Genomic DNA, 25,384 nt, shown 5'->3' with positions numbered 1-25,384 from the left:
CAAATGAATAAAAACCTAAAACAAGTTTCTAGTACTAGCCGACATCATGGAGCCATTGGGCTAAACTGGCCAATCAGCACACAACTCATTTAATGTTCATGTCCTGGCTGAGTTGGCAGGGTTAACCAGTCTTTCTATTGTAGGGTTTTAGATGGGGTTGTGCTTGTCCATTCATCAGGGATCCTGGGCCATTTTGAGCTCCAACAAAGTTTCATGGGCGTTCCCAGGCCAGATGATAAACATCGTCGCTACAGCGTGTCCTGGGTCTTCTTTTTGGTCTCCTCCTGTTGGACGTGCCCCGAAAACCTAACCTGGGAGGTGTCCAGGAGGTATCCTGACCAGATGCCCAAGCCACCTCAACTGGCTTTTCTCAGTTTCCAGTTTTGAAATAAAGTCATTCTAGAACCCCTTAATTTAAGAATTTTTCATGCCAAAATATTTGCATATATATATATATATATATATATATATATATATATATATATATACACCGTAAATCCTCTAATACAGGCCGGTATTCAATTAAAAGCCGGGTTTCCAATTTTGGCCGGTGTCAGAGTCAGCGGAGGTAAATAATGGCCGGTCTCTTATTGTGGCCGGATGGAATGTGGTAACAAGCAAGTACGAGCGTCCCAGCGGTAGTCCCCAAATCAACCAGCAGAAGGCAGTAGGTGTTCACGCAGACCTTTATGAGGCTTTTTCTTCAACACTTTGTAACGCTACAGACACGATCCTCTATCACGCTCCTACCACACAGAGTCATGGTGTCAGTTAACCATGCTAATTCAACCCGCTCCACAGAACACACATCATCTTCCCTGTGGCTTACATAACACTCACACAACACGCAAATCAGCACATAGGAACTAGCAGAACGATAGGAAACACATATAACACATTACCCAGAATGCACCTGGCTTACAACCCCAGCCAGGTCATTACACTATCAAGTTCAAAGAGAACGTGCTGATTATGCTGCAGAACACTCTGGAGAGCAGCAGTAGGGGGTGTATGAACTACAGTAATCCCTCGTTTATCGCGGTAGATGCGTTCCAGACCTGGCCGCGATAGGTGAAAATCCGCGAAGTAGGGACTCCCAGCATGCCCCTCGCGGGGATTCCCTTCACGTCGCACCTACGTCACAAACCGCGGCTATAAACGGAAGTCGCCTTTCCAGCTCACCACTCAGTCATCGTTTCTTCAGATTCACGATCAGAGTTTCCAACCTACCGATCAATCCAACGAACTATCAGCTCATAGTAAGTTATCTTACTTACTTCTGGAAAGCCCGGCATTTCCGTGTCACTTCGTTGACGCTCGAACGCTCGGGGGTTTCCTAGAGCAGCCGGCGTTTCACCGACGCTATCACTTCCGCGTCTGTGAAACCACGCTCCCTATTGAATTATCGTATGATCACATTCTCTGTGATCAGCAACGCGCTGTGCCGGACCGTAGGTACTGACACGCGATCGTTCATGTCAGTTCATTTCCTTTAATGTTTTCTGTCTTTTATTTGCGCCTGATGTGTATCGCTGCTGTGGAGCGGGGCGCTGCGGGCATCACCTTGTCCTCCGATGCACTGATCACTGATACGGCCGCCAAACAGCAAGCGCTCCGCTGTTTTTGCGGTCGGTAGATCTATTAGAACTGCAGTTCAAAGGTAACTCATGAGGTGAATATATATGAACCCAGGTAGCAGTTTCTCTTTAGGATTGAGAGGAGATGCAGGAAGATAATAAACAGACAGGACAGAAAAATAGTCAAATAAAAACAAGTTAGTTTTTGTACCTGGTGTTGCAACAAACAGACACCATTGAAGGTCATCAGAAGTGAGGAACAGAAAATGAAATAATTATTTTAATGTTTAGAGCAGCAGGAACTCCGAGAGGCTGCAGGCGCATCCGTGAGTTTGCGGCTGCTGCGCAGGGGGAGGGGGGAGAGGGCTAAAGCAGAAACTACCGTTGTTAAAAGAAACGTGTTTAACTTTGAAAATGTGGGCGCAATTTTAATTGTCAAAAACTCCAGCGAACCATTAGTTCATTTTGCTCAAATAGAAATAGAGGCCTGCCTCTAATACTGGCCCTCCTTCCAATAAAGGCCTGGAGCTTGATGAGCTTGAGTCAAATACAGGCCCGGGCCTGTATTAGAGGATTTACGGTATATATATATATATAAATGACTAACATCTGCCGATACCAATATTGAGGCAGACATATTGTTCATCCCTAGTATTATAGGATAGATAGATAGACAGATAGACAGACAGACAGACAGACAGACAGACAGACAGACAGACAGACAGACAGACAGACAGACAGACAGACAGACAGACAGACAGAGAGAGAGAGAGAGAGAGAGAGAGAGTATTACAAGGCCTAAATTCCACATACGTGGGATATTTTAATCAGAGTTTGGCTTTTATCAATATCGTTACACACTGGAGGCTTTTCCAGTGTGTAATGATGACCTGTATAGGTTAAAGGTCAGACATTCTCCTTCGGGATTTTCTGGTAGATGTTAGAATTCATGGGTTCATACGTTTAAAGCAAGTGCTCCAAGTCTTTGTGTTCTTTTAGGTCAGCAGAGATTTTGAGCTAAGAACTGTCCCACGATGCCTCGCGACCTTTGACCTAAAAAAAAAACCCCAGCACTTTAGATGCTGTTCTGGATTATTTTGTTCTTTAATCTCTTTAGAATGGAGCACAATATGTTGCTTTTTGAGATCGTTTAATCTACTTCCTGTTTTCAAAAAGGTTCTTTTGAAGATATTTATTAATCCTAAAGGTCTGGTAGTAATCAGGCCTAGTGTGGCTGGGGGTCTCCACACAGACTTCCAATAATGTGAACAATCACAAGTTTTTTTTTTCATAAAAGTTTACTTTCTCTTAATACATTACATGATGATTGAAAACTGCATTTTATATTTACTTGGGTTATCTTTGACCACTGACATTTGTTTTTCTGATCTGAAACTTTAAAGGCACACTATGCAACTTTTTTTCTATTTTTAAACCATTTTCTTGAGCCAGTATGTGCTAAAATGACCCTTTACAGGGTTAATGAAATGTCACTCAGACCCCGACTGTCCTCTGTGGCCAGAAGACCACACTTGCAATTTCAGAGTGGCGGACTGGTCCCTTTTGGACTTGCCTGGCTCTGCAGTCTGCTTTGAACACGTTTCCTGCATGTTTTAGATTGCAACACAGCTGATTTGTTTGATTTAGTGATGAATCACTCCTGTAGACACTAACGAAGGCTGAGGAGACGTTTCAGCTGTTAGATTAATGTCTTAAAAAGATGAACGCACAGCGAGGAGATGAGTTTCACTTTTACTAACTAGACACTAGGGGGTGCTAAAAGCCAAAACTGCAAAGTCTACCTTTACCTTTAACTGTGACAAAAAGCAAAAACAAACACAATCCGTAAAGACACAAATACTTTTTCACAGATTTTTAAAATTAAGACGCTGCTTTTTCCGGGGTCTTACCTGACGCGTGAGAACAAAGTAGGCATACATGGCCATGGCGGTGCCGTATGTGATGAAGTAAGTGACCGGCTCCATGATATCCCAGGAGTACTCCCACCAGGTCAGCCTGGCCAGGATCCCAAACTGGGTTGCCATGTATGCCATGCCTCCCCAAAGCACCCAGGTGGTGCGCCGCTCCGCCTTCCTACTCAGCTCCTCTCTCACCTACAGGCATCAGAAACACGGTCAGAATTACGTCCCATTGGTGCAGCATCACAGCTGAAACTACATGTTGAAATAATGCTAATAAAGAACAACTTTTGTGATTATGGTTACTGTTTTCCTGCTTTTAGAGTTTGAGTTAATGATTGGGAATTCTTTGGAATGTATTGTTTTTGGGATAAGGCAACAACGGATCAGGTTGTAAATAGAAAATTATTTGGAGAAGATACATTTAAAATTTTAGAGGCTCTGAGTAGGATTGCTGAAAATCAAAAATCTCATTATGGAGTTTCAGCACAAACACATGGAGGTTTCGATTCATTTTTGCAGAAATTATAAAGATGATTGTAAATGAAAGCAGCCAAAACCTGGATCTCTAACCTGTCCTTTATTTGGTGTATTGAAAGCTCACAGTAACTGGCGGGATTTTAATATGTTGCGAAACGATTTATTGGACCTTCTCTAAAGGGCGGAGCTGAGAGTTGAGATCCTCCAGTCGTCCAATCAGCTCTCGTTCTTTGCTGAGTTGGTGCTCCTCGATGCGCAGTGTGGTGTACAGCTGCTGAACTAGAAATTTTACATCATTTAGCCTGTCGGCCTCTTCGTGGGGCAATATCTCTGTGAAAACAAATAAAACTGCCTCAATTCAATCCGGCAACAGCAGCTGTAACTAAATCATTTGGATTAAATGACACAAAATTGGACTTGTGTTTGCTGGGAATCACCTCTCCTCGGTGGCCGCACATGGTGCGTGGTATCGTTGATGACGAGTTTAAAGTCATCCAGCAGCAGGATGTCTATGCCTGTGGAGGAGGCGATCCTCGCACCATCTGCAGAGAGAGACAAACAAGGAAGGAGGCAGCTGAACTGCGATGAAGAGTTTCCACTTTCAATTCTTGCTCTTGATACAGTTTTATTGTGTTTCAGTTGGTAAGAGCTGGGTATGCACAGTTTGTGTAGGATAAATAAAGCGTGCGTTGGTGCGTTGGTGAGTGTACCCATGGAGTAGACGGCTACCCGGTCAATGCCTCTGTCCTCTGCCTGGAGCTGTGTCAGGAAAACTCCTACGCAGTCACTGAGAGGCTTGAGGGTGAACTGGCAGCGCTCTCGCCTGGATGGCAAACTCACTGAGATCACAGGCAGCCCGTTGTGATACACGACCGTCACCTCTGAGAGGGAGAAGCAACAGAAACTCAAATCACTTACAATTGCAAACACGATTTTGCAAGTCTATCAAAACTTTGTCATCCAAAAAGTGTGTCTGTGCAGTCTGCACAATTCTAAATGGTGTATTAAAGGTGTGGACATTATATCGGCATCAATATCGGTATCGGCAGATGTTAGTCACTTTTTAACACATCAGTATCGGTTCGATAAATAAAACCGGGCCAATATTAACAACCAATATTTTTTCCATCTCGTCTCCATTTGTTTGCCCGTTTCAGAGGGTGAGGGGGTGACGTGTGATTGTTTAGTCATGTGACCAGTGAATGAAATCATCTCAGAACCATAAATGTGTGTTGTGTGTACATAATAATGCAAAATCAGCTTAATCATTTTCATTCTATACAAAATCTGCTGATTTAATGTCAGTATATCAGTATCGGCAAATATCGGTTATCGGCCATATCAGTGATCTTCGGATATCGGTATCGGCCCAAAAATTTCATATCGGTGCATCACTAATTAAAAGTGCCTATATTTATACAAATAACTGCCAAAACAAAAACAATGTGATTATCAAAGACCAGAGCAGTTTGTGGCATACATTCAGCTTCATATATTTATTATCACGAGGGGTATAATGGGTATTTTGCTTCTAAAGATAAAAACAAACGAAATGGAATAATTTGCAGCAGTGTTTTTTCCCCCCATAAAAACAGGGCAGGTATGTCAGGAAAAGTCTAGGTTCTAAGAACAAACTGAAAAATTCAGGCCATCTACTCACTTTATAATAAAGAGCACATGTTTATGCAAGTCTACAAATCTTTATCACAACTTTATCATGTATTTTCATCTGGAAGATGTAACCTCTCCTGAATCCGAAAGCGGAGCGTAACGTATTAAGAGTGCTTTACCCACGGGTTCCCTTCCAAACGGGGGCATTTCAGACACAATCCAGGATCTAAAGCATTCCACCGAGCTGGTCCCACGAGGTAAAAAAAACCCACAGGAGAATTAAAACAACATGCGTGTTTTCAGAAGTTCCCACAATAAGCAAGGAGAAAGATGACTGCTTGTATCCAAAATGTTTATGTGACTTCTTTTGAAAAGTTTCCAGATGTTTTATACTCTTTTTGTGTTCGACTTCCTTCCAGGTCCCATCTAAACTACAGAGTTGATCTGTTTTGGAAGCATAGCCCAAAGCGTAATCAAATTGTCCCTTCACTTCCGGGAAGCATCCAAAGTGTTAGACTTTGCAGCCGGTGAAAGGGAGCCCGTCCACCATAACAGTGGCTCCTGTAAACACTGAGGAAGGATGTGGGGACATTTCAGCTGTGAGGTAAGGTGTTAAAAAGATGGACGCACAGCGAGAAGATATGTTTTGCTGTCGGTTCCACAAACGGGGGTGCTAGGGGGAGTTACAAACAGGCCAAAACTGGCTTAAATGGTAAATGGCCTGTATTTAATATAGCACTTTCTAGAGTCCTGGAACCCCCCAAGGCGCTTTACAACACAATCAGTCATTCACCCATTCACACACACATTCACACACTGGTGGTGATGAGCTACGATGTAGCCACAGCTGCCCTGGGGCGCACTGACAGAGGCGAGGCTGCCGAGCACTGGCGCCACCGGTCCCTCCGACCACCACCAGCAGGCAAGGGGGGTTAAGTGTCTTGCCCAAGGACACAACGACAGCGACAGACTGAGCGGGGCTCGAACCTGCAACCTTCCGATTACGGGGCGAGCACTTAACTCCTGTGCCATGGGCTTAAGTCTTTGGTATGACCCGACAGTGGATATGAACCCAAATCACCCGGTCTCAGTGTCGACACTCGTACGACTAGGCAACTGAAAATACGTGTCGGACTACAAACGTTTGTCTCGCCAAACTGACGTCATAGAACTAGACACGGAGAAGAGGAGAAGACTAGTTTAGCAAGCTTCAAATCCTTCTTCCAGCGTGACAAAAGGAGCATTAAATGTGGAGAGCACCGTTATAAATCTGACCAAGTGGTAAGTAGCTCTACGCTGGAGAAGAAGAACTCCTGCGGTGATGTCATACATGTGATGTCTGATTTGTAGTCATTTTATCTACGAAGTTTTACAAGCTAATATGTCTCAGGTTTAGAAATGGTCGAAACACACATCATTTCTTTTACTTTCATTTATATTGAAGTTCAACATATGTGTGATTCAGGGCATGAGGCAAAGCCGGCAAAGCATTCGTGTTTTCTTTGTTCCGGTGACCCCTGAGCCGGCTGGAAGGGGAGAAGTCTTGGGCTTGGGGGTTACACAACCACTTTTACGGAATGAAGACAGGGATTCACTTCAGTGGCAGTGGTCTGCCAACACGGCATCTGCATGTTCACAGCTGATCCGTTTTACATTCTACCAAGGCAATGGTCGTAGAGGAGTTAAAAACCCGCCCTGTAAACTGGAAGGTTGCAGGTTCAAACTCCATGCAGTCTATCGCAGCTGTTATGTCCTAGGGCAAGACATGTAAGGGCTTTCGTTCGCTCTGCTCCTTCTTCATGGAACAGGTTGCAAGAAAACTGCAAATTAACTTATCTACTTGAATACATTTAAAACCAGACTGAGAGCACTTGAGATGGATGTGCTGTAACTGCCTTCTGTCATTTTGTAAACAACTATGAGAAATGTTGTGACTGTTTCCTTTGCTGCCTCTTGGCCAGGACTCTGCTGAAAATGAGGTTTTTAATCTCAATGGAACCTTCCTGGTTAAATAAATAAATAAATAAATAAATAAATAAATAATGAGCCCATCTTGCCTGCTGATGGTGGTCTGAGGGACCGGTGGTGCCAGTGTATGGAAGCCTCACATCTGTCAGTGAACCCCATGGCAGCTGAGGCTACACTACCTCCTCTCATCCTTGTGTAAATGTGTGTGTGTGTGTGTGTGAACTAGGGCAGGGCGATACGACCTAAAATCAATATCACGGTATATCGAGGAGTTCACCTTTGATAATGATAAATGGACGATAACCACATGTATGCACAAAAACAAAAGCTGTCCACTAGATGGGGCCGTCACATGTATTACATTGAGCCACATGTGGCTCAAGGTGGCACAGGTCCTAAAGGGACATGAATGTCTACAGCCCACACACATCTTTTCATAATTTTTATTATCGAATTTATTGTCATGGGAAGAACGATTTCAATTAGACTCAGAAATTTCCATAACGATACATGTTGCCATTGTGTGAATGGATGAATGATTCACTGTAGCATGAAGTGCTTTGGCGTCCTCTAGCTCAAAAAAAGCATCATAAAAGTGAAGGTCATGTATTCATAAACTTGACCTTTAATGAATAAAGAAAAAACTTAATTATAATATAAATAAATCCCGTGCTTCCACAACAGACTCAAATACACAACTGAGCGCTGCCTCGTCAAAATAAAAGCCCCAATTCCGCAGAATTAATACAGATAATTTGCTGGCAATACTTAAACTAAAGCTGATTGTTTGACAAATGCTGATGTTTCCCATGTTAACTAAAAGACCTAATAAGCCTCTAGATGATGCTTCCATGGAGTAACGACTATCTAAATGAAATTTGGGAACCACCTGAAGTTATTCATTTCCCAAAATATTGTCGCTAAAATGACAAACAGGAAGGAATTAATTAGCGCATGCAGGAGTAAGGGAATGCACCTCAAGACAATTTTCGAGTTCATAATTCAGATTTTGTGTGCTGTTTAGTGCCAAATTCTGCACGCCGTTTTTAACAACACTAGTTATTTTCATCTCCAACGGCTCCCCAGAGGCATCTTCTTGCATACTAAAAGGGTGAGTAATACAGCTCTGTTAGTCCGTAACCAAACCATGGTTATCAAGAGCCTGCGCAGCTTATGCCATTATCATGCTGAATGGGCTCCAACGACAGAGCCATGAATCAACGCAGAGGGCTGTGCGCCCGAGGAGGAGATGGTCCAAGCTGCCGTGTTGCTGCAGCATATAAAAGCCTCTGGCTGCTGCTTCGAGCCACTGCGGTGAATCAGCAGATCTGTGTCTGGATTCGCACAGAGGTGGAGGATCACCAGTTGGCAGCCTCAGTTCTTGGGCTTCTTTCTTTTGAAAGTCTGTTCAAAGGAGCAGCTGTAAAGATATTCCATTCCACATCTCTTCATCTTTATTGCAGTGACACTTTGAAACCTTGCCACAGGTAGAAGGGTTGTTCTTCTCTTGTACCCATTCTCTTTGTACCTCTATTATCCTGCCATCACTGGCACACAGAGGAGCTCGTCTCTCTTACAAGCCCTGCAGGTATTAAAATTCACTTCAAAATCAAATGTTACTGCTTGGACCTCTCAGCTCACTGGTCTTTCTCTTCCTCCATCCCTAAGAAAAAGATGCTAAATAAACAAAAATTCGTCATTTCTCAGGTTTTTCTCAGATGGAGAACAAAAGTTGGTCCGAACAGGGAGATTCTGTTCAGTGGGAAATCCCTAGCAATCTAAACAAACCATAGCAGTAGCAAAAGCTCTGCAGGTTGGTCTAGCCACGGTTTTTTGTAGCCTCAGCATGTCAACCATTGGCTTGGCTAAGTTTTGGCCAGCCAATCACATTTAATTAATTTGTAAATCAAATGTTCCCGGAACGCAAATACTGATGTCAAACCAAAGTTCGCTAAAGGCAGAGCAGATGCCAGAACACGCACGGGGGGGGGGGGGGGGGGGACACGGTTTGACAAGTAATTAAAATTGCGTCCACATTTTCTACGTTAACACACATTTCTTTTAACAACAGTAGTTTCTGCATCTTTACTGTTCCCCTGCTTCGGCCCTCTCCCCCCTCCCCCTGCGCAGCGGTCACAAACTCACTGATGCGCCTGCAGCCTCTCAGAGTTCCTGCTGATCTAAAGATTGAAAGAATAATTTCATTTTCTGTTCCTCACTTGGTGTCTGTTTGTTGCAACCACCAGGTACAAAAAGGAACTTGTATTAATTTGACAATTTTTCTGTCCTCTCTGTTTATTATCTTCCTGCATCTCCTCTCAATCCTAAAGAAAAACTGCTACCTAGCTTTATATTTTTCATCCATGAGTTACCTTTGAACTGCAGTTCAAAAAGATCTACCGACCGCAAAACTAGTGGAGTGCGCGCCGACCGCACCAGTGAGGTGAAGTCACCAGAGGACGAAACAGGTGATATCAGGCACAAACAAAAGACAGAAAGCATAAAATAATATGAGCCGACATAAACGATCGCGTGTTAACGTTGTTTTTGAGGTGGCGACACTTTGAGAATGTTACTGTGGCCGTGCTCAGGACGCAGCTGTCTGGAGCGCATCAACCATCAGAGCTCTGTGCCTCTCAGGTCAAAATAATCCTCGGAGAGTCCACATAGATAATGTAATATAGTAGAACCAGGATCGTTTTTGGGCTCCCCCTGGGTGTGGAAGCTGAGGTCTTCCAGGAGCTCCCTTTAGCTCACCTGTAATTCGAATCCTGCGTATCTCACAAGTTGGTCGCATGAGTTGCCGGAACCTAGCAGACAGTTGCCGGAACGGTCCTTTCAAAATAAGATAGTTCCCGATCTTGTTCAGGCAAGATCCGACTCTAAGCCCTGGTCCTAGCGCTGCTCGATTACATGCAAAAACAGTTCAAAGGACAACCATTGATTCCGCCCCTACGACTGAGCTGCGTCTTTGGATCGTGGCCAGATTATAAATGTACACGAATAGGATGGTTTGCCAGGTTAGAAGGTTAGAGGAAGAACAGGACTCACCTTCTGGAGCAGCAGAGGAACACAACAGTCTCTGGCCGTGCCACGAGGGAGCACCGCTCCAAACCTGCACACAGACACGAGAGAGAAAGAAGCAAACTGAATATTCTATTCAATTCAATTCAAAAATACTTCATTAATCCCAGAGGGAAATTGATTGCTGTAGTAGCTCAGAATAATAATAATTATCAAGTCGTCAAAGAGTTATTGTATATTACAATGGCTGTTGGCAGGAAGGATCTCCAGCAGCGGTCAGTGTTGCAGCAAAACTGAAGAAGCCTCTGACTGAAGACACTCTTCCGTTGTCGGACAGTCTTGTGAAGAGAATGCTCAGGGTTGTCCATCATTTTATTGATTCTCTGGAGAATCCTTCTTTGCATTATCTCCTCCAGTGGTTCCACATTCGTCCCCAGAACAGAACCAGCCTTCGTTATTAGGCTGTTGAGCCTTTTCAGGTCCCTGCTTCTGATGCTGCTACCCCAACAGACGACGGCTGAAGAGATTACACTCTCAACAACAGACTTGTAGAAGATCTGCAGCATCTTGCTACAGACACTGAAGGGCCTAAGCGTCCTCAAGAAGTGCAGTCTGCTGTGTCCCTTCTTGTCAGGGCCAGATTAACACTTTGTTGTACCCTGGGCAACAATATTCAAGGGCTCCATCATCACGACCCAAGGATCACCATAATGTGGTCACATACAGAATATTTTACTGTAATATGCAGTAAATATACTCAATACTTGAATGCCTGACATCACGTAATCTGCCCAGAGTAACCTTTGACCCACCTCGTGTGGACTGACCAATGAGGAGAGGGTCTTAACTTGAGGCCCTCTCTTCATTGGTCAGTCTGCATGAGACTGACTCTCAACTGATGTTCAAAGTCGTAGGCAGCGAAGCGTCTCTGTGCAGCGCAAAAGCCCGGGTGGACAGTTTGTTTAATATAGGGTGATCATATTTCCATTTCCAAAAAAGAGGACAGGGGATCTGTGCCTATGACGTCCCACTATGGCAACGCCACACAAACCACGTTGGGACCCATTTTTCTGTAAGAACTAAAATAATATCAGATTCTGCCAATAAAAGGGCTCTAAAACAATTCATATGTAAATATTTAACATATTTACTGCAAAATCTCATTTTTCTGCTTCAGTGCTGCAACAAGGTTGTATTAATAAGAAATTATTATACCTTTTGTTTTACTACAGCATCGGTACGCTTCCTGCGCACAGATTGTTAAGGATGCTTGTTTCAGCTGTGAGATTAGACGATAGGATCAATGAAAAAATAAGTTGTAAGGGAAACTCTGGTCTGCTCTCATCTGATCTGTTCTTTTGAAAAGTCACGCTCATGACAACATATGTTCTAGCTGTTATTAGCTCAGAGTAATTATCATTTTGCAAAATGGTTTCTGCTTTGCAGCAACATTGTTTGCAGGCCGCAGCCCCACCGAAAAGAAGGAGCAACGGATCAGATCCAAATTTCAGAATATTACACAGATGATCACATCAAATCATAAAAACAACAAACAACAAACCTGTTTACAACAGAATGCAGAGACAAAAAACCCTCATCTTATTAAGCAGACACCAGATTAAGCATAATGGGAGAACATGAGCTGCACATGTTTCAAATTACACGTTTGGGTGAGCCTCGGGCACTAAATGACTGCCAGAACTGCTAATTTTATTAAAAGAGAAAACCGGGAGAGAAGATGGCTCACGAAGCGAAAAGGCCAAGTGAGACCAAGCAGTCCTGATCACAGCGTTAGTTATGCCCACAAGCAAACAAACACCATTACCACACAAAAGCAACTTCATGTTTAGGACATCTTCAAAACAAATCTTATAACACGATTCAGCTGCATGGTACCAAGCTTCCAACAGGCCTCCGTCTCTCCATTTCTCACCCAGTGTGTGTAGAACATTACAAAAACAGAGTCATTGTGTAGTGATATCAGATTTACGTTGCCTTTAGGAGGAGAAACACAGCGACGGGCATTCAAAGCTTTATCTTTATCACCGCAAAGGGAAATAATATTTCAGAGGATAGCAGTGTGTGTGTGTGTGTGTTCTCGCAGTAAAACGGTATTTGGAGAGAACCCCTGCAGTGGGACAGCCTGTAATCCCAGCATCAATCCCGAAACCCGCCAAGCACAGCTGAGGTGTTTTCCCCTCTGGTATGTGACGTGTTTGCAGAAATACAGCAGAGCCGTGAAACTGAATTTTGAGGGTTTGCATCATCTGATGAAGGTAAAATGGATTTCACTTTAAAGAGGCATGCAGGTTTTATTGTAAAATGAACAAGATAAGTAAGAAAACAAGAGAAAAGCAAAGCGTTTAACCTCTTCAGATGTTTTATGTGCATTGCTCCTTTCTGCAGCGATAACAGCTCCCAAGCTCCAAGTGTTTTTGGATTCGTCCCTAAAAGTTTGTCACATCTTGTTACTGGAATTTATGTTCAAGGTGGTTTCTGATGGTGTACGGAAGTCTGAGCCTTGGGTGGACAGTTAAAGCACTTAATTACTTTCCCTTAAACCATTCAGGTGTTATTTAGTAAGTAAGTTAATTTTATTTATTTGGGCAAGGCAAGGCAGCTTTATGGCAGCTTTATTTAAAGAGCACATTTCAAACACAGAGGCAAATCAATGTGCTTTACAATTATCAGGACATGATATGAAAACACATAAAAGCACAAACTAAAATACACATAGATATATCTTTGGTGTGTTCTTGCTGTGTTTTGTTTCAAATTCCATCTTTTAGTTCTTTTTAAAACACAGAAAAGGTTTAATTACCTGCAACGTTTCGTTTGCGGCTGCAAACATCATCAGGCTGACGTCGATGGTGGCGTCACTTCCTTTGTTTATCCGCGGACAGCAGAGGACGTTGTCTCCCTCTGCTGCCCGCTCTCCCCTCTCCGACGATGCAGTCCCATGTGCGATCCAACGAGTAAACTCCATCGTCCCTGTCCATGTATCCTCATCTCGATTGCTTCTTTTATCTATCTTTTGTATTTCTGTTGTTTGGTGTTTATGATCCTTGTGTTGTCCCACTCCATTACATGGTTTCCTCTTGTGCAGGGATCTGTTACGGCTGACTTCATTATTGTACTTTCTGCTTCTTCTTTTGCTGCTCTTGTGTGTTTTCTACTTGCCTCTTTCTCGCACTCCTTTCTATGTTCTATTGTTCATGTGTTGAGTTGGCGTCCGGTTTCTCCTATTTATGTTTTATTGCAGAGTTTACATGGGATTTCGTAAATGACTCCACATTTAAGTCCAGCTGGTATCTTGTCTTTTGGCTGTACTAGTCTGTTTCTAACTGTTGTTCACATGGGACTGCATCATCAGAGAGGGGAGAGCGGGCAGCAGAGGGAGACAACGTCCTCTGCTGCCCGCGGATAAACGAAGGAAGTGACGCCACCATCGGCATCAGCCTGATGATGTTTACAGTCGCAAACGAAACGTTGCAGGTAATTAAACCTTTTCTGTGTTTTAAAAAGAACTGAAAGATGGAATTTGAAACAAAACACAGCAAGAACACACCAAAGATGTTTAAATAAAAATACGGACAACAAGGAACAAAGGACTTCCGCCATTTGGAACGATTATATCAAGAATGCGCACGTCTTCAATTTAAGATGCCGGGACGAAAACATCACACCTACAAGCCTACAGCTGAAAACATCGATCCGGACCAAGACAGCACAGAACATAATGGAAAGAGCACAGAGAGCACTACTCAAAGAAAGGATAAGAAACGTCACAAACAAACAGAAGCAAGTGGAAAACGAACTGGAAAGAAGACACCTGGACTTAAAAAGGAATTACAAACTTGATGAACAAATGGAGGGACTAATTAAAGGACACATGATGGAAAAACAGGAAAAAGAGTTCATAAAAGTAAAAGAAAGACACACAAAGAAGTTAAACAAACTCATCAACAAGAAAAAGAGGGAAGAAATACAAGATAACACCACACAAAGCTCATGGGTATGTAACCTTTCACAATACGAACTAACAGGAGCAGAAGAAAGCATATTTAAAAAATGCTTAAACTTTGCAGTAACACCAAAGAAAATACCATATGATGAATTCATTGTAGCAACAGAACTAGCATGTCAACAGATCACAGATGAGGGAAAGAAAGAAGAACTTACAAATAACGTAGTTGGGATATTAAAAAACAGCCAAATTCAACACAGCAATATTACAAAAGAAGAACAATCAGCCATGACAGCTTTATCCAAAAATGAACAGATAATTATTCTACCGGCAGACAAAGGAAGAACCACAGTGGTAATGGACAAAGAAAAATATAAACAGATGAAACAGATGTTAGAAGACAAAAATACATACAAAATACTTAAAAAACACCCAACAGAAAGCATTAAGAAAAATATGAAAAAATTACTGAAGCCACTACAAGAAAAAGGCAAAATAACAGAAAAAATGTACAAACACGGGATTCCTACAGCAAACATAATACCAAGAATCTATGGAACACCAAAAATACATAAACAAAACACCACTTAGACCAATAGTAGACAGCATAGGTACACCAACATACAACATGGCAAAAGATATCAGCAGAATCATCAGCCCGTTATTAGGAAATACAGACCAACACTGCAAAATTAGTATAGAACTGGCAAAAGAACTAAAGGAGATTACAATAGAAGACAACGACATACTCATCTCACATGACGTCACATCCCTGTTCACAAAAACACCAACCCAAAAAACCATAGACATAGTAGTTAACAGAATCAGACAAGACAAAACTTTACACAAAAGGACAAACCTCACAGCAGATGACATAGGACAACTGATAGGACTGATAGCTAACTCCACTTACTTGACATATGATAACACAATATACAAACAACTGGAAGGCATCGCCATGGGTAACCCGTGATCAGCCACCCTGTGTGAGTTTTTCATGGAAGACCTAGAGCAAAAAGGCATAGCCACCGCCCCCCCAAACTGCAAAATAAAACTATGGAAACGCTACGTAGACGACATACTGGAAATCATACCAAAAGGACAAACAGAAACACTAACACAACACTTGAATAACATGGACGACACAGGCAACATAAAGTTCACTTATGAGTCAGAAACAGAAGGCAGTATAGCATTTATGGACATGAAAATAAGCAGGCAGACCGACGGGACCCTAAACATAAACACATACAGGAAACCAACACACACAGACCAATATCTATTATGGACATCAGAACACCCCACCATACACAAAATGTCAGTAATCAGAACATTATATCACCGAGCAAACACGGTAACAGAAGAAAGAGACCGTAAACAAGAGGACAAACACATACAACATGCTTTAAAGACCTGCGGATACCCGACATGGGCAACAAACAAAGGAAAACAACAAACAACAACAGAAAGAAAAGAACAACCAAAGCAAAGAACCAGAAACCCAGAAAGACAAGAACCACAACCAGTGATAACCCTACCATACCATACATCAAAGGCGTAACAGAAAAAACAAGAGCAACAATGAAAAAACACAACATAAACACACCAACAACACCATACACAACAGTTAGAAACAGACTAGTACACTCAAAAGACAAAATACCAGCTGGACTTAAATGTGGAGTCATTTACGAAATCCCATGCAAACCCTGCAATAAAACATACATAGGAGAAACCGGACGCCAACTCAACACACGAACAATAGAACACAGAAAGGAGTGCGAGAAAGAGGCAAGTAGAAAACACACAAGAGCAGCAAAAGAAGAAACAGAAAGTACAATAAAGAAGTCAGCCATAACAGATCACTGCACAAGAGAAAACCATATAATGGAGTGGGACAACACAAGGATCATAAACACCGAACAACAGAAATACAAAAGATGGATAAAAGAAGCAATCGAGATAAGGAGACGTGGATGTGGGACCATGAACAGGGACGATGGAGTCTACTCGTTGGATCGCGTATGGGACTGCATCATCGGAGAGGGGAGAGCAGGCAGCAGAGGGCGTTGTCGCCCTCTGCTGTCCGCAGGTAAATGAAGGAAGTGACGCCACCATCGGCGTCAGCCTGATGATGTTTGCAGCCACGAACAAAACGTTGCAGGTTAAAAAACCTTTTCTGTGTTTTAAAAAGAACTGAAAGATGGAACACATAGATATATTTACAGTTTAGAGCTAAAGGAGAAGACAAAGTTACAGCGCAGATTACAGTGGAGATGACGCATGATAAGAAACAATTCATTTAAAGGCTATTGAGTACATGAGGGTTTTAGTTTTGTTTTAAACAACACTAAGGTTGGGGCAGATCTGAGGTCATGGGGAAGCTGATTCCATATGTGAGCAGCATAGTAACTAAATGCATCCCCACCATGTTTTGTTCTGACCCGAGGTTCTACCAGCTGATTGTTACCGAGGGATCTCAGAGCCCTATTGGGTGTATACACAGGAATGAGATGGGACATGTATTTTGGCCCCATGCCACTGAGTGATAGGAGCACTTTGAAATCTATTCTGTAGTTCACTGGTAACCAGTGTAGGGATCTAAGAACAGGAGTGATGTGCTCCATTCTCTTAGTTCTTGTTAAGACTCTAGCAGCATTCTGAACAAGCTGCAGTTGCTTCACAGCTTTTTTGGGAAGACCAGTTAGGAGACCATTGCAATAGTCCAGCCGACTAAAAATTAAAGCATGAATAAGCACTTATATCAGATATAGCACTTATCACAGACATAGAATCACAAAGTGCTTCTCACAGAGCAAAACAAAATAAAACAAAGTCATAAAATCAGAATGATGTCAAAAAAGAAATAGATTAACATCAGAAAAAAATAAAGTCATAAAATTATAAATTTTCATAAACAGATGAAAGAATAAAATTTTGACTAAAATTAGGAAAATAAAAAGATTTTGATGAAAGCAGCTTTAAATAAAAGGGTCTTTAGCTGTTTTTAAGTGTCCAGACTGCCAGTGCTGCGTAAGGATAAAGGAAGATCATTCCAGTCGGGGTGCAACAGTCTGGAAGGAGTGATCACCTCGACTTTTGTATCTGGTCTTTGGAACTTCTAGAAGGTTCTGGTGTGTGGACCTGAGGGCTCGGGTTGGGGCATAAGGCTTTAACAGTTCATTAATATAGGGAGGAGCTTGACCATGTAGAGGATTGAAAGTTATAGTCAGGATTCTAAAATGGACTCTAAAGTTAACGGGTAACCAGTGCAGAGACGTCAGAATAGGAGTGATGTGTGCTCTTCTGTTTGCTCCAGTTAGGAGCCTCGCTGCAGAGTTCTGGACCAACTGAAGGCGGTCAAGAGCTTTTTTGTTTTAGTGTGTTTATTTTCTTTCAGATTGCTGAATCTCCAAAAACTTTGCATTTAACACCAGTCTTTTTTTTTCTGCTCAATTTCCCCCTGCTGACGATTAAATTTGGAATTTTATGGTTTTAGGATAGTTTTAGAAAACTCCAAATCAGTTTTCCATCTTATAGACAAAAGCTCTGATATCTTTAATCATCTTTGTTCCATTTGTTCATTCTCTGATATCTGCTGTAGAGATATGCTGCTCCTTCAGGGTGCTTGTTTGTTTGGTTTTGTTTTGATATAACTCAGCCGTTACCTGAACTTCTTTGTCCTTCAACACCTTGTTTTCATTGCATCCCCTCGCTTTAGAGTGTTGTGATAGACTATGGTCCCTTTCCAAACTGATGTAAACAAACTGTTGTGTGACACTTAGGAACAAACAAGTTCAATTAAATCTCCCACCTTTAAACTTCTGAATGTGATCAGCAGTTTCAGATCATATTTGAGGCCTTTACAACGAAGGGAATGTAAATACGTTTCCAAGATACACATGTATAAATCCAGTGGCAACTAGGAATGAACCATATCGTATCAATCCTGATAATATAGTTACTTTTCTTGCCTGGGGAAAAAACATGTCGTTACATGCAAATTTAATTATGTAAATATACCAACTACACAGCGGATTATGCGTATGTGGGTCATGCAGCGCAAAGTTTATAAAGTTGTTAAGGCAAACGTGTTTGGCATCTCACCGAGAAAGATTTGTGGTAGTTTCTGGGGTATTTTGGCCACTGTAGGCCCCCGTACCTATTAGCTGGTGACCCATCTCTCAGTCATGGTGAAAAGGCTGCGGAAACATGAACTTCAAACACAAAATTCTAAATCACTAAGCAAAATTCTGAGTCACAGCTGAGCTTTAGACATCTCGCCCCAGACTGGATTACAGCAATGTGACTTGCAAAGTTGATGTTTTATCTCCACAAATAACACAAGCCTGGAGGAGCTTCTGCTGTGTGTTGGTGTTGCTAATGCTAATGGTTAGCTTAAACTAGCCGAGACGACCTCTGCTGTTTCCTGGAAATGAAAACAACACTCAGCTCCCACTTTTATCCGTAAAAGTGACTGATTTTAACACACTTTCATGTTTGCTAATGTCATTTAGCAGAGGGAATGTGGTTGACTCCAGTCAATCAAGTGGTTCGTGACATATTTAACTTTAGACAAACACACACAGATAAAAGCAGAACACACGGTCACACACGGTTTGCCCTTTAGCAACAGGAAAGTAAAAAAATAAAAACTTGCTGGAAGCTGCAGTTCTATTTGCACCAAATAACAAAGAGAGTTAATAATGTCTAAGAGGATTTGCTAACGTAAATGCCACCACAGCATCGCTGGTGCAAGACCTCAGCTGTGTGTGTTTGGATTCTGAACGAGAATGCCAATTGCCGTCCCAGCGGCGCAGAGTTGAGCCCAAACAGTGATCAGGCTGCTGATGGGATGACTTGCAGACAAAGAGCTTTTGGCTGGTCTGGAATGGCTGCACAGGCTGCAGAGAGCAGTCCACGACTGCTTCTCCCATTTGTTAACTTTTGCTGTTTGAAGCTCGAAGACAAAAATAATAAAGATTTCATTGCAACACTAGCAACCTCATCAACATTACCAGCCCAAGCAATGCTGACTCTAAGCAGCATCAGAAACATATGCAAATAAGACGCAGGCACGTGAGCGTGTCCGTCTGTGGAGTGACGTGTGAACGCAGATCAGTGTGAGTGCAGGTGGTGTGCGTGCACATGTGTGTGTCCGCCCGTCTGTTCACCAGCCTGGTTGTCAGCGGTAGTTGGAGAGCAACTGAGCAAAGCGGCCCGCTCCTCCCTCTCCCTCGGCACACGGCCACCAAAACGCTGCCTGAAATATTTAACAGAGATGCAGCAAGTCGATCGCACAGCAACCTTGGGATCAATGTCAAAGCGCTGAGAGACGCAGAGAAACAAAGAAATGGGCATTCGGGAAGAAGATGGACAGATGGGTGCTGGAAATGAGAAAGGGGCGTGGAAGGATGGGAGAGGGAGTGGGAGGAGAGAAGATGTGAAGATAAGTGGAGGAGCAGCAGGGGAACGATGGAGATAAATGAAAGCTGGAGTACGGCACGGAGAGTCACGAGTGCGCCTGCGTTTCATACCACGTGCTGCGTATACTGTACCCTGCAGCAGACAATCCCTCCTCTCCAAATGTGACTCCAGCGTGTGTGTGTGTGTGTGTGTGTGTGTGTGTGTGTGTGTGTGTGTGTGTGTGTGTGTGTGTGTGTGTGTGTGTGTGTGTGTGTGTGCATAATTGGCACGGCAGTTAGTAAAAGAGAGGAATACAGGGAAGTGAAGCAGGATGACAGATAAGAGAGTGAGTGAGATGGAACTAGAAAGCCACAAGAGGGAGAGGAGAGGAGAGGAGAGGAGAGGAGAGGAGGAGAGGAGAGGAGAGGAGAGGAGAGGAGAGGAGAGGAGAGGAGGAGAGGAGAGGAGAGGAGAGTGCTGATCACTGCAGTAAAGGAATCCCTCGTCTTCAAAGGGGGGTTGTCCCTTGAATTCACCCTCCCTCCCTCCCCTCACCCCCATCCAGCTCACACTGAATCCTGATGTTCTGGTTCTCGCTCTTCTATCAACTCTCATCTGCATTGCGCTTGAACTTCCTGTGTGTCATCCTTTCACTGGTGTGTGTGTGTGTGTGTGTCAGTACACATTGTGCTTTAATTAAAAAACACACTTCATGAATTAAAAACCTAATTTTTTGCGGTGAAAAATGCACAAATTTAGGCTCAAATCACCCAACACATACCATGAAGGCATATTAGATCTTACTGGCAGCATAGGCGGTCTTTCCCTGCTCTTTATTATGCAGAAACATGTACCAGAGGCATGGTACCAATCTGCAGTGAGGATCAATCCCTCTTATACAGCACGACGTGCCGTTACACTGTAGACACTGCAGGAGGGGTGCGGGCACCCTCTGCGTATTAACAAGACCTCCCCTGCTGCATGTGCAACTGTTTCCATTTGTTGTGTCAACTTCCAGCAACATAATCATGTGCTTGTTCTCATTTCAGTCTGGATTATGTAAGTGGAGATATGTGCAAGATTCATTAGCCCCCTCCATCTCTTTCTCCTCCTCTGGCACAGTCACATATTTGGGGGGGAAAAGGCTGCTAGCAGAGCTGCTTTGACGGTGAAATTCAACCGTTGCCAGAGGAGTTGTGCAAAGAAACAAAGGGGCGGCACTAAAGCCTAAACGCGGAGCTTAAAGACTGCAGTGAGCCGCAGATTCCTGGGAGAAGAACATGGCATTTTCCTAGAACTAAAGTGCAAATGTTTCAGCCAAAAGCAATTATAATTTCCTGGCATAGGTATATATTAGGATCTGTAGCCAAATTGGAAAAAGATCATTTGAAGTTAATAAATAATTACGTATTTTAGGACAGATTAGGTGACCCTAAATGTGTTAAACAATGTAGTCTTATGTTTTAACCAGTAAAAATAAATAATTCATTCAATCCTGGATTACTGACATCCAATATATCGATATAGTCCAACTCTTCATTTTCAACATATATATAAACCAATACCAACTTATGCCGGGTCCTCTCTTCAGAAATGTTAGGTAACCAACATCACATATCTCCTAACAATCATAATATCTGTGCAAAATACGACAACTGCATCTTTCTAGGTGAAACTATGGAAAAAATTTCTTATTGTTTTGTCTCCATCAGCAGCTGAATCAAACAAGCGTTGACCACACATGGCAGACTTCTACTTCTTCTCATGTTGAGTCCAATAAAGAAAAATGTTTTAAAAAGCTATATCTCAGATCTCTCATATTTGAATATTTTGAGTGAGGGGGGAATTTGCTGAAGAGTTTGTGCATGGTATGTAAAAGCTGTGTAGGTAAAAAACTAAAAATCGATACAGATGATTTCCAATACTGCATTTTAACGCCATTATGGGCCAATAATGATGGCAGGCCGAGAATATCAGACATCCCTTTTCACAACGTATGAAAAATGCCAAATCAGCCAGAATGTGAATGTTCTTTGGTCATGTCTTGTATGAATTAACAAATTAGAACCAAAGGTGACACAGGTGAACCGTCTCATTTCAAGGCTCTAGAAAATATTCTCAAATTTAACCAAAAATATCTTGAATAAAGTAATATTGGATTGCACGTAGAAATCACAAAATCTCCATATAAATTATGATATTTATTAAATCAGTTCCCCAAAAGTGACTCGTTACAGTGACTGCGTGAGTCGCCAACGCACCGGAATGCAACAAGCAGGTCACACTGACCCAAATGAGACTAAACTGGCCTTTTAGAAAGCTAGAACCCCTCCATGGTGCTTTACAACCACAGCGGTCATTCACCAACACACACGCTCGCACACTGGTGATGATGAGTCACCATGTACAAGACTAAAGGTAAAGTCCACATGTAAATATGGATTCTGGAAGTCCAGGGTAGAGTGTTTCAGGACACTGTGCTTGCTGCACACACTGTCGCATGGCTGTTGCTAGGCTACAACTTTATAACACGTCACATACCAGCATGGCGTGATCTCAGAGTGTTTAGTTGTACCCCAAGTAATACCAGGGTGAAGCCAAAAGTGTGGTAAATGATAAATAATAGATGATCCGCACTTGTATAGTGCCTCTCAGAGTAAGGACTCCAAAGCGCTTTACACTACAGTGTATCATTCATCCATTCACACACACATTCACACACTGATGGTGATGAGCTACGATGTAGCCACAGCTGCCCTGGGGCGCACTGACAGAGGCGAGGCTGCCGAGCACAGGCGCCACCGGTCCCTCCGACCACCACCAGCAGGCAAGGTGGGTTAAGTGTCTTGCCCAAGGACACCACAGCAGAATTCTCTGTCTGGAGCCGGGATCGAACCTGCAACCTTCCGATTACTGCACAACCCGTTCAACCTGTTGAGCTACTGCTGCCCCCATGGGTGGTGCAACCATGGCTCAGTGTGGTGGGATCACCATGGGAACCTGACTCCTAGGGTGTGATGAGCGTGCAGGAGAGCATCTTGGGGAATATAGAAAACCAAAAGACTCTGCTTTGCTTCATCAGGTCTCATTCAGGCTTGTTTAGACCGACTGACGCAGAATGCATGTGTGCACAGACATTGATGTTTAACCTCAGTGACATATTTATTTTTATCTGATCACCTTGCGTTTCTGGTTTTACGACTCTTTGATAGCGCCTTAGCAGACTGCTGACTCCAACAGCCTAAAACCTCTCATATTCATACTCACATAAAGCATCGACCTAATTTAGTAAAAGCCTGTTTCCTCTGATTAGTTTTATACAAAGTAAACTTTTAATATAAAAAAAGGGAGATAAATCTGAAACCGTATTTTAGTGGTTGGGGTTGAATAAGATGCTCGAGTTTGCCGAGTCACGCCTTCCCCGCTGCGAGCTCCACCGCTTTTACACATAAATACAAAAGGACACCTAGGTGGGCTCTCAGCGTCCATTAAAGGAGACACGCTTATGTAACAAAAGAAATGGCAGCCTTTCATCTGGGTCGTGTTGCTTTCTGAGTAAAAGCCATTACCAGATGTAAAGTCACATTCTTTAAAGTATCATTACCCAGAAATCCTCCAGTCAGGAGGACATTAGTGACAAAGCACGGCGTGCCCCACGAAGACACGCACCGATCCAATCACTCCTCTGCAATGCAGACATGATGATGGAAACAACTCACCCTGATTAGGCTATCATAGCAAGAAAAAAATAATAACTTCCCCTAATCTTCCATTCCATTTCGATAAATTGCCTTTGAGATCTAGAGCATGCTTTGATTAATTCATTCCAGCTCATGGCCTGCCTAATCCATGAGATAAGACCTCAGCTGTGGATAAATCTGTTCCTTGATATCGGAGCCAGGTAGATGACTGTCATCGCCACAGCAAACCGTTTGCACGCACACACACACACACACACACACACACACACACACACACACACACACACACACACACACACACACACACACACACACACACACACACACACACACACCTCCTTGGGACCAGCAACACTGGAACTCGATGCATTATTAATCAGCAGTGCAGGTTTCTACACCGGTGATTAGAAGACAGGCAGCCCTGGGCCACCCTCACAGAGCTGCTCCTCCAAGGGTTCAGTCCAGCGGGGGAGCAAAACCCTTGGTCACTCTGCACATAAGGACAGCTTAGACATCGCAAACAAGGTTTTTACATATAATGTGTGTTTAATAAGCTTTATTATATAGCTATTATAGCTATATTATATATATATATATAGCTATATTGCATTCAGTAGGTGTTCATATTTATGTGTGTGTGGTCAGCCTGCAGGCACAGGAAGACCTTGTTTGAAAGCTCACACACCAGATGGCACTAGCTGCTTGTCTCAGTGTTCATTTCTGTTCCAAAAAACTCAACCTGGAAGCAGAGCAAACAAAGGAGCTCCTTCTCTTTCCACGCTTCCTCACCTTTTGTAACCTTTCCCTCTCCTTCTGAGGGATGAATACAAATCCAGGTGCAGAATAAACACACTGACCCCGATCTTACTGGTGGTCTTAACGGCGCCGATGAAGACAAAAAAGCGTGGAGGTTTATAGCTCCTACATCACACATCAAATCGATGGCTCTGTATAAGCCCCTTTTCAATTCTTATAATCCTCCCTTTTTCATTTTCCCATCACTACCTATGCACTGAGTCCACGCTATCTGCAGAGATGTAATATCCTCCTTTTGAGGACATCTCTGACAGCAGAGCTTCATTTTGCCCCCCGTTTTATTCATTCCAATAGCAGATAAAGCTGTTGTTTTGAATTAAATAAGTCAGCCTGCTCTCTTGCAGACAGCTCAGAGATCCTCTGAGGCACCCGTGATGTTTTTCTAGGTAAAGCTGCTCCAGGTGATGAACAAATAGCAATATTCTACTGAGGTTTGTACAAAAGTTTAGCTAAAGGTTAATCTGCTGGAAAAATCAGTGATCTGTGCGAGGTGAGCATTTGCAAGCAATGCTGATTCATGCTTTTGTTTGTATCCGGCTCTATGATGGAGGAGAGTTTAATATGAAGGAAGTTGTTTGTTCCTATTGCATATGTGACATTACAGTGATGTGTAAATGCACAGAGACGGGTTGAACACAACAAGTCACAAGTCGTTAGCAGACACACATCACAATCGGCTGACCAGTATGGCATTTCTGGGTTTCTATCTGCTACACAAATGTAGAAAATTTCATCTAGGAGCCATTTACTCCCCACAATAGAAGAGCTCACAACACGCCCACTTTCAAATGAAGCACACTCCTCTTGTTTAGATGTTTTCTGTCTTGTGCTTGCTCACTAGATTTCCATATGGGTGCCATCCATCCCATCTCCATGGATCCACCTGCCTGTCGGCGCGTTTAACCACTGATCGGC

The 25,384-nt window shown here is 42.9% G+C and overlaps 1 protein-coding gene across 2 annotated transcripts in view; it reads right to left on the bottom strand.

Annotated features, from left to right (window-relative positions):
- mcu (mitochondrial calcium uniporter) overlaps window positions 1–25,384 on the bottom strand; it is a 76,188-nt gene that overhangs the window by 1,159 nt on the left and 49,645 nt on the right. For both annotated transcript variants that reach the window (XM_015944498.3, XM_054750184.2), the window contains exons 3-7: window positions 10,607–10,670; window positions 4,687–4,857; window positions 4,414–4,518; window positions 4,146–4,306; window positions 3,488–3,691 (exon numbers count right to left, since the gene is read on the bottom strand). In XM_015944498.3, the coding sequence (XP_015799984.3) occupies window positions 3,488–3,691; window positions 4,146–4,306; window positions 4,414–4,518; window positions 4,687–4,857; window positions 10,607–10,670 (705 nt within the window). The remainder of the gene's footprint in view (window positions 1–3,487; window positions 3,692–4,145; window positions 4,307–4,413; window positions 4,519–4,686; window positions 4,858–10,606; window positions 10,671–25,384) is intronic.

Source organism: Nothobranchius furzeri, chromosome 12 (assembly GCF_043380555.1).
Source record: "Nothobranchius furzeri strain GRZ-AD chromosome 12, NfurGRZ-RIMD1, whole genome shotgun sequence".
In the NCBI taxonomy this organism is placed as follows: Eukaryota; Metazoa; Chordata; class Actinopteri; order Cyprinodontiformes; family Nothobranchiidae; genus Nothobranchius; species Nothobranchius furzeri.
Note: the sequence above shows the minus strand (reverse complement) of the source record. Positions and strands in the feature narration are given on the sequence as shown.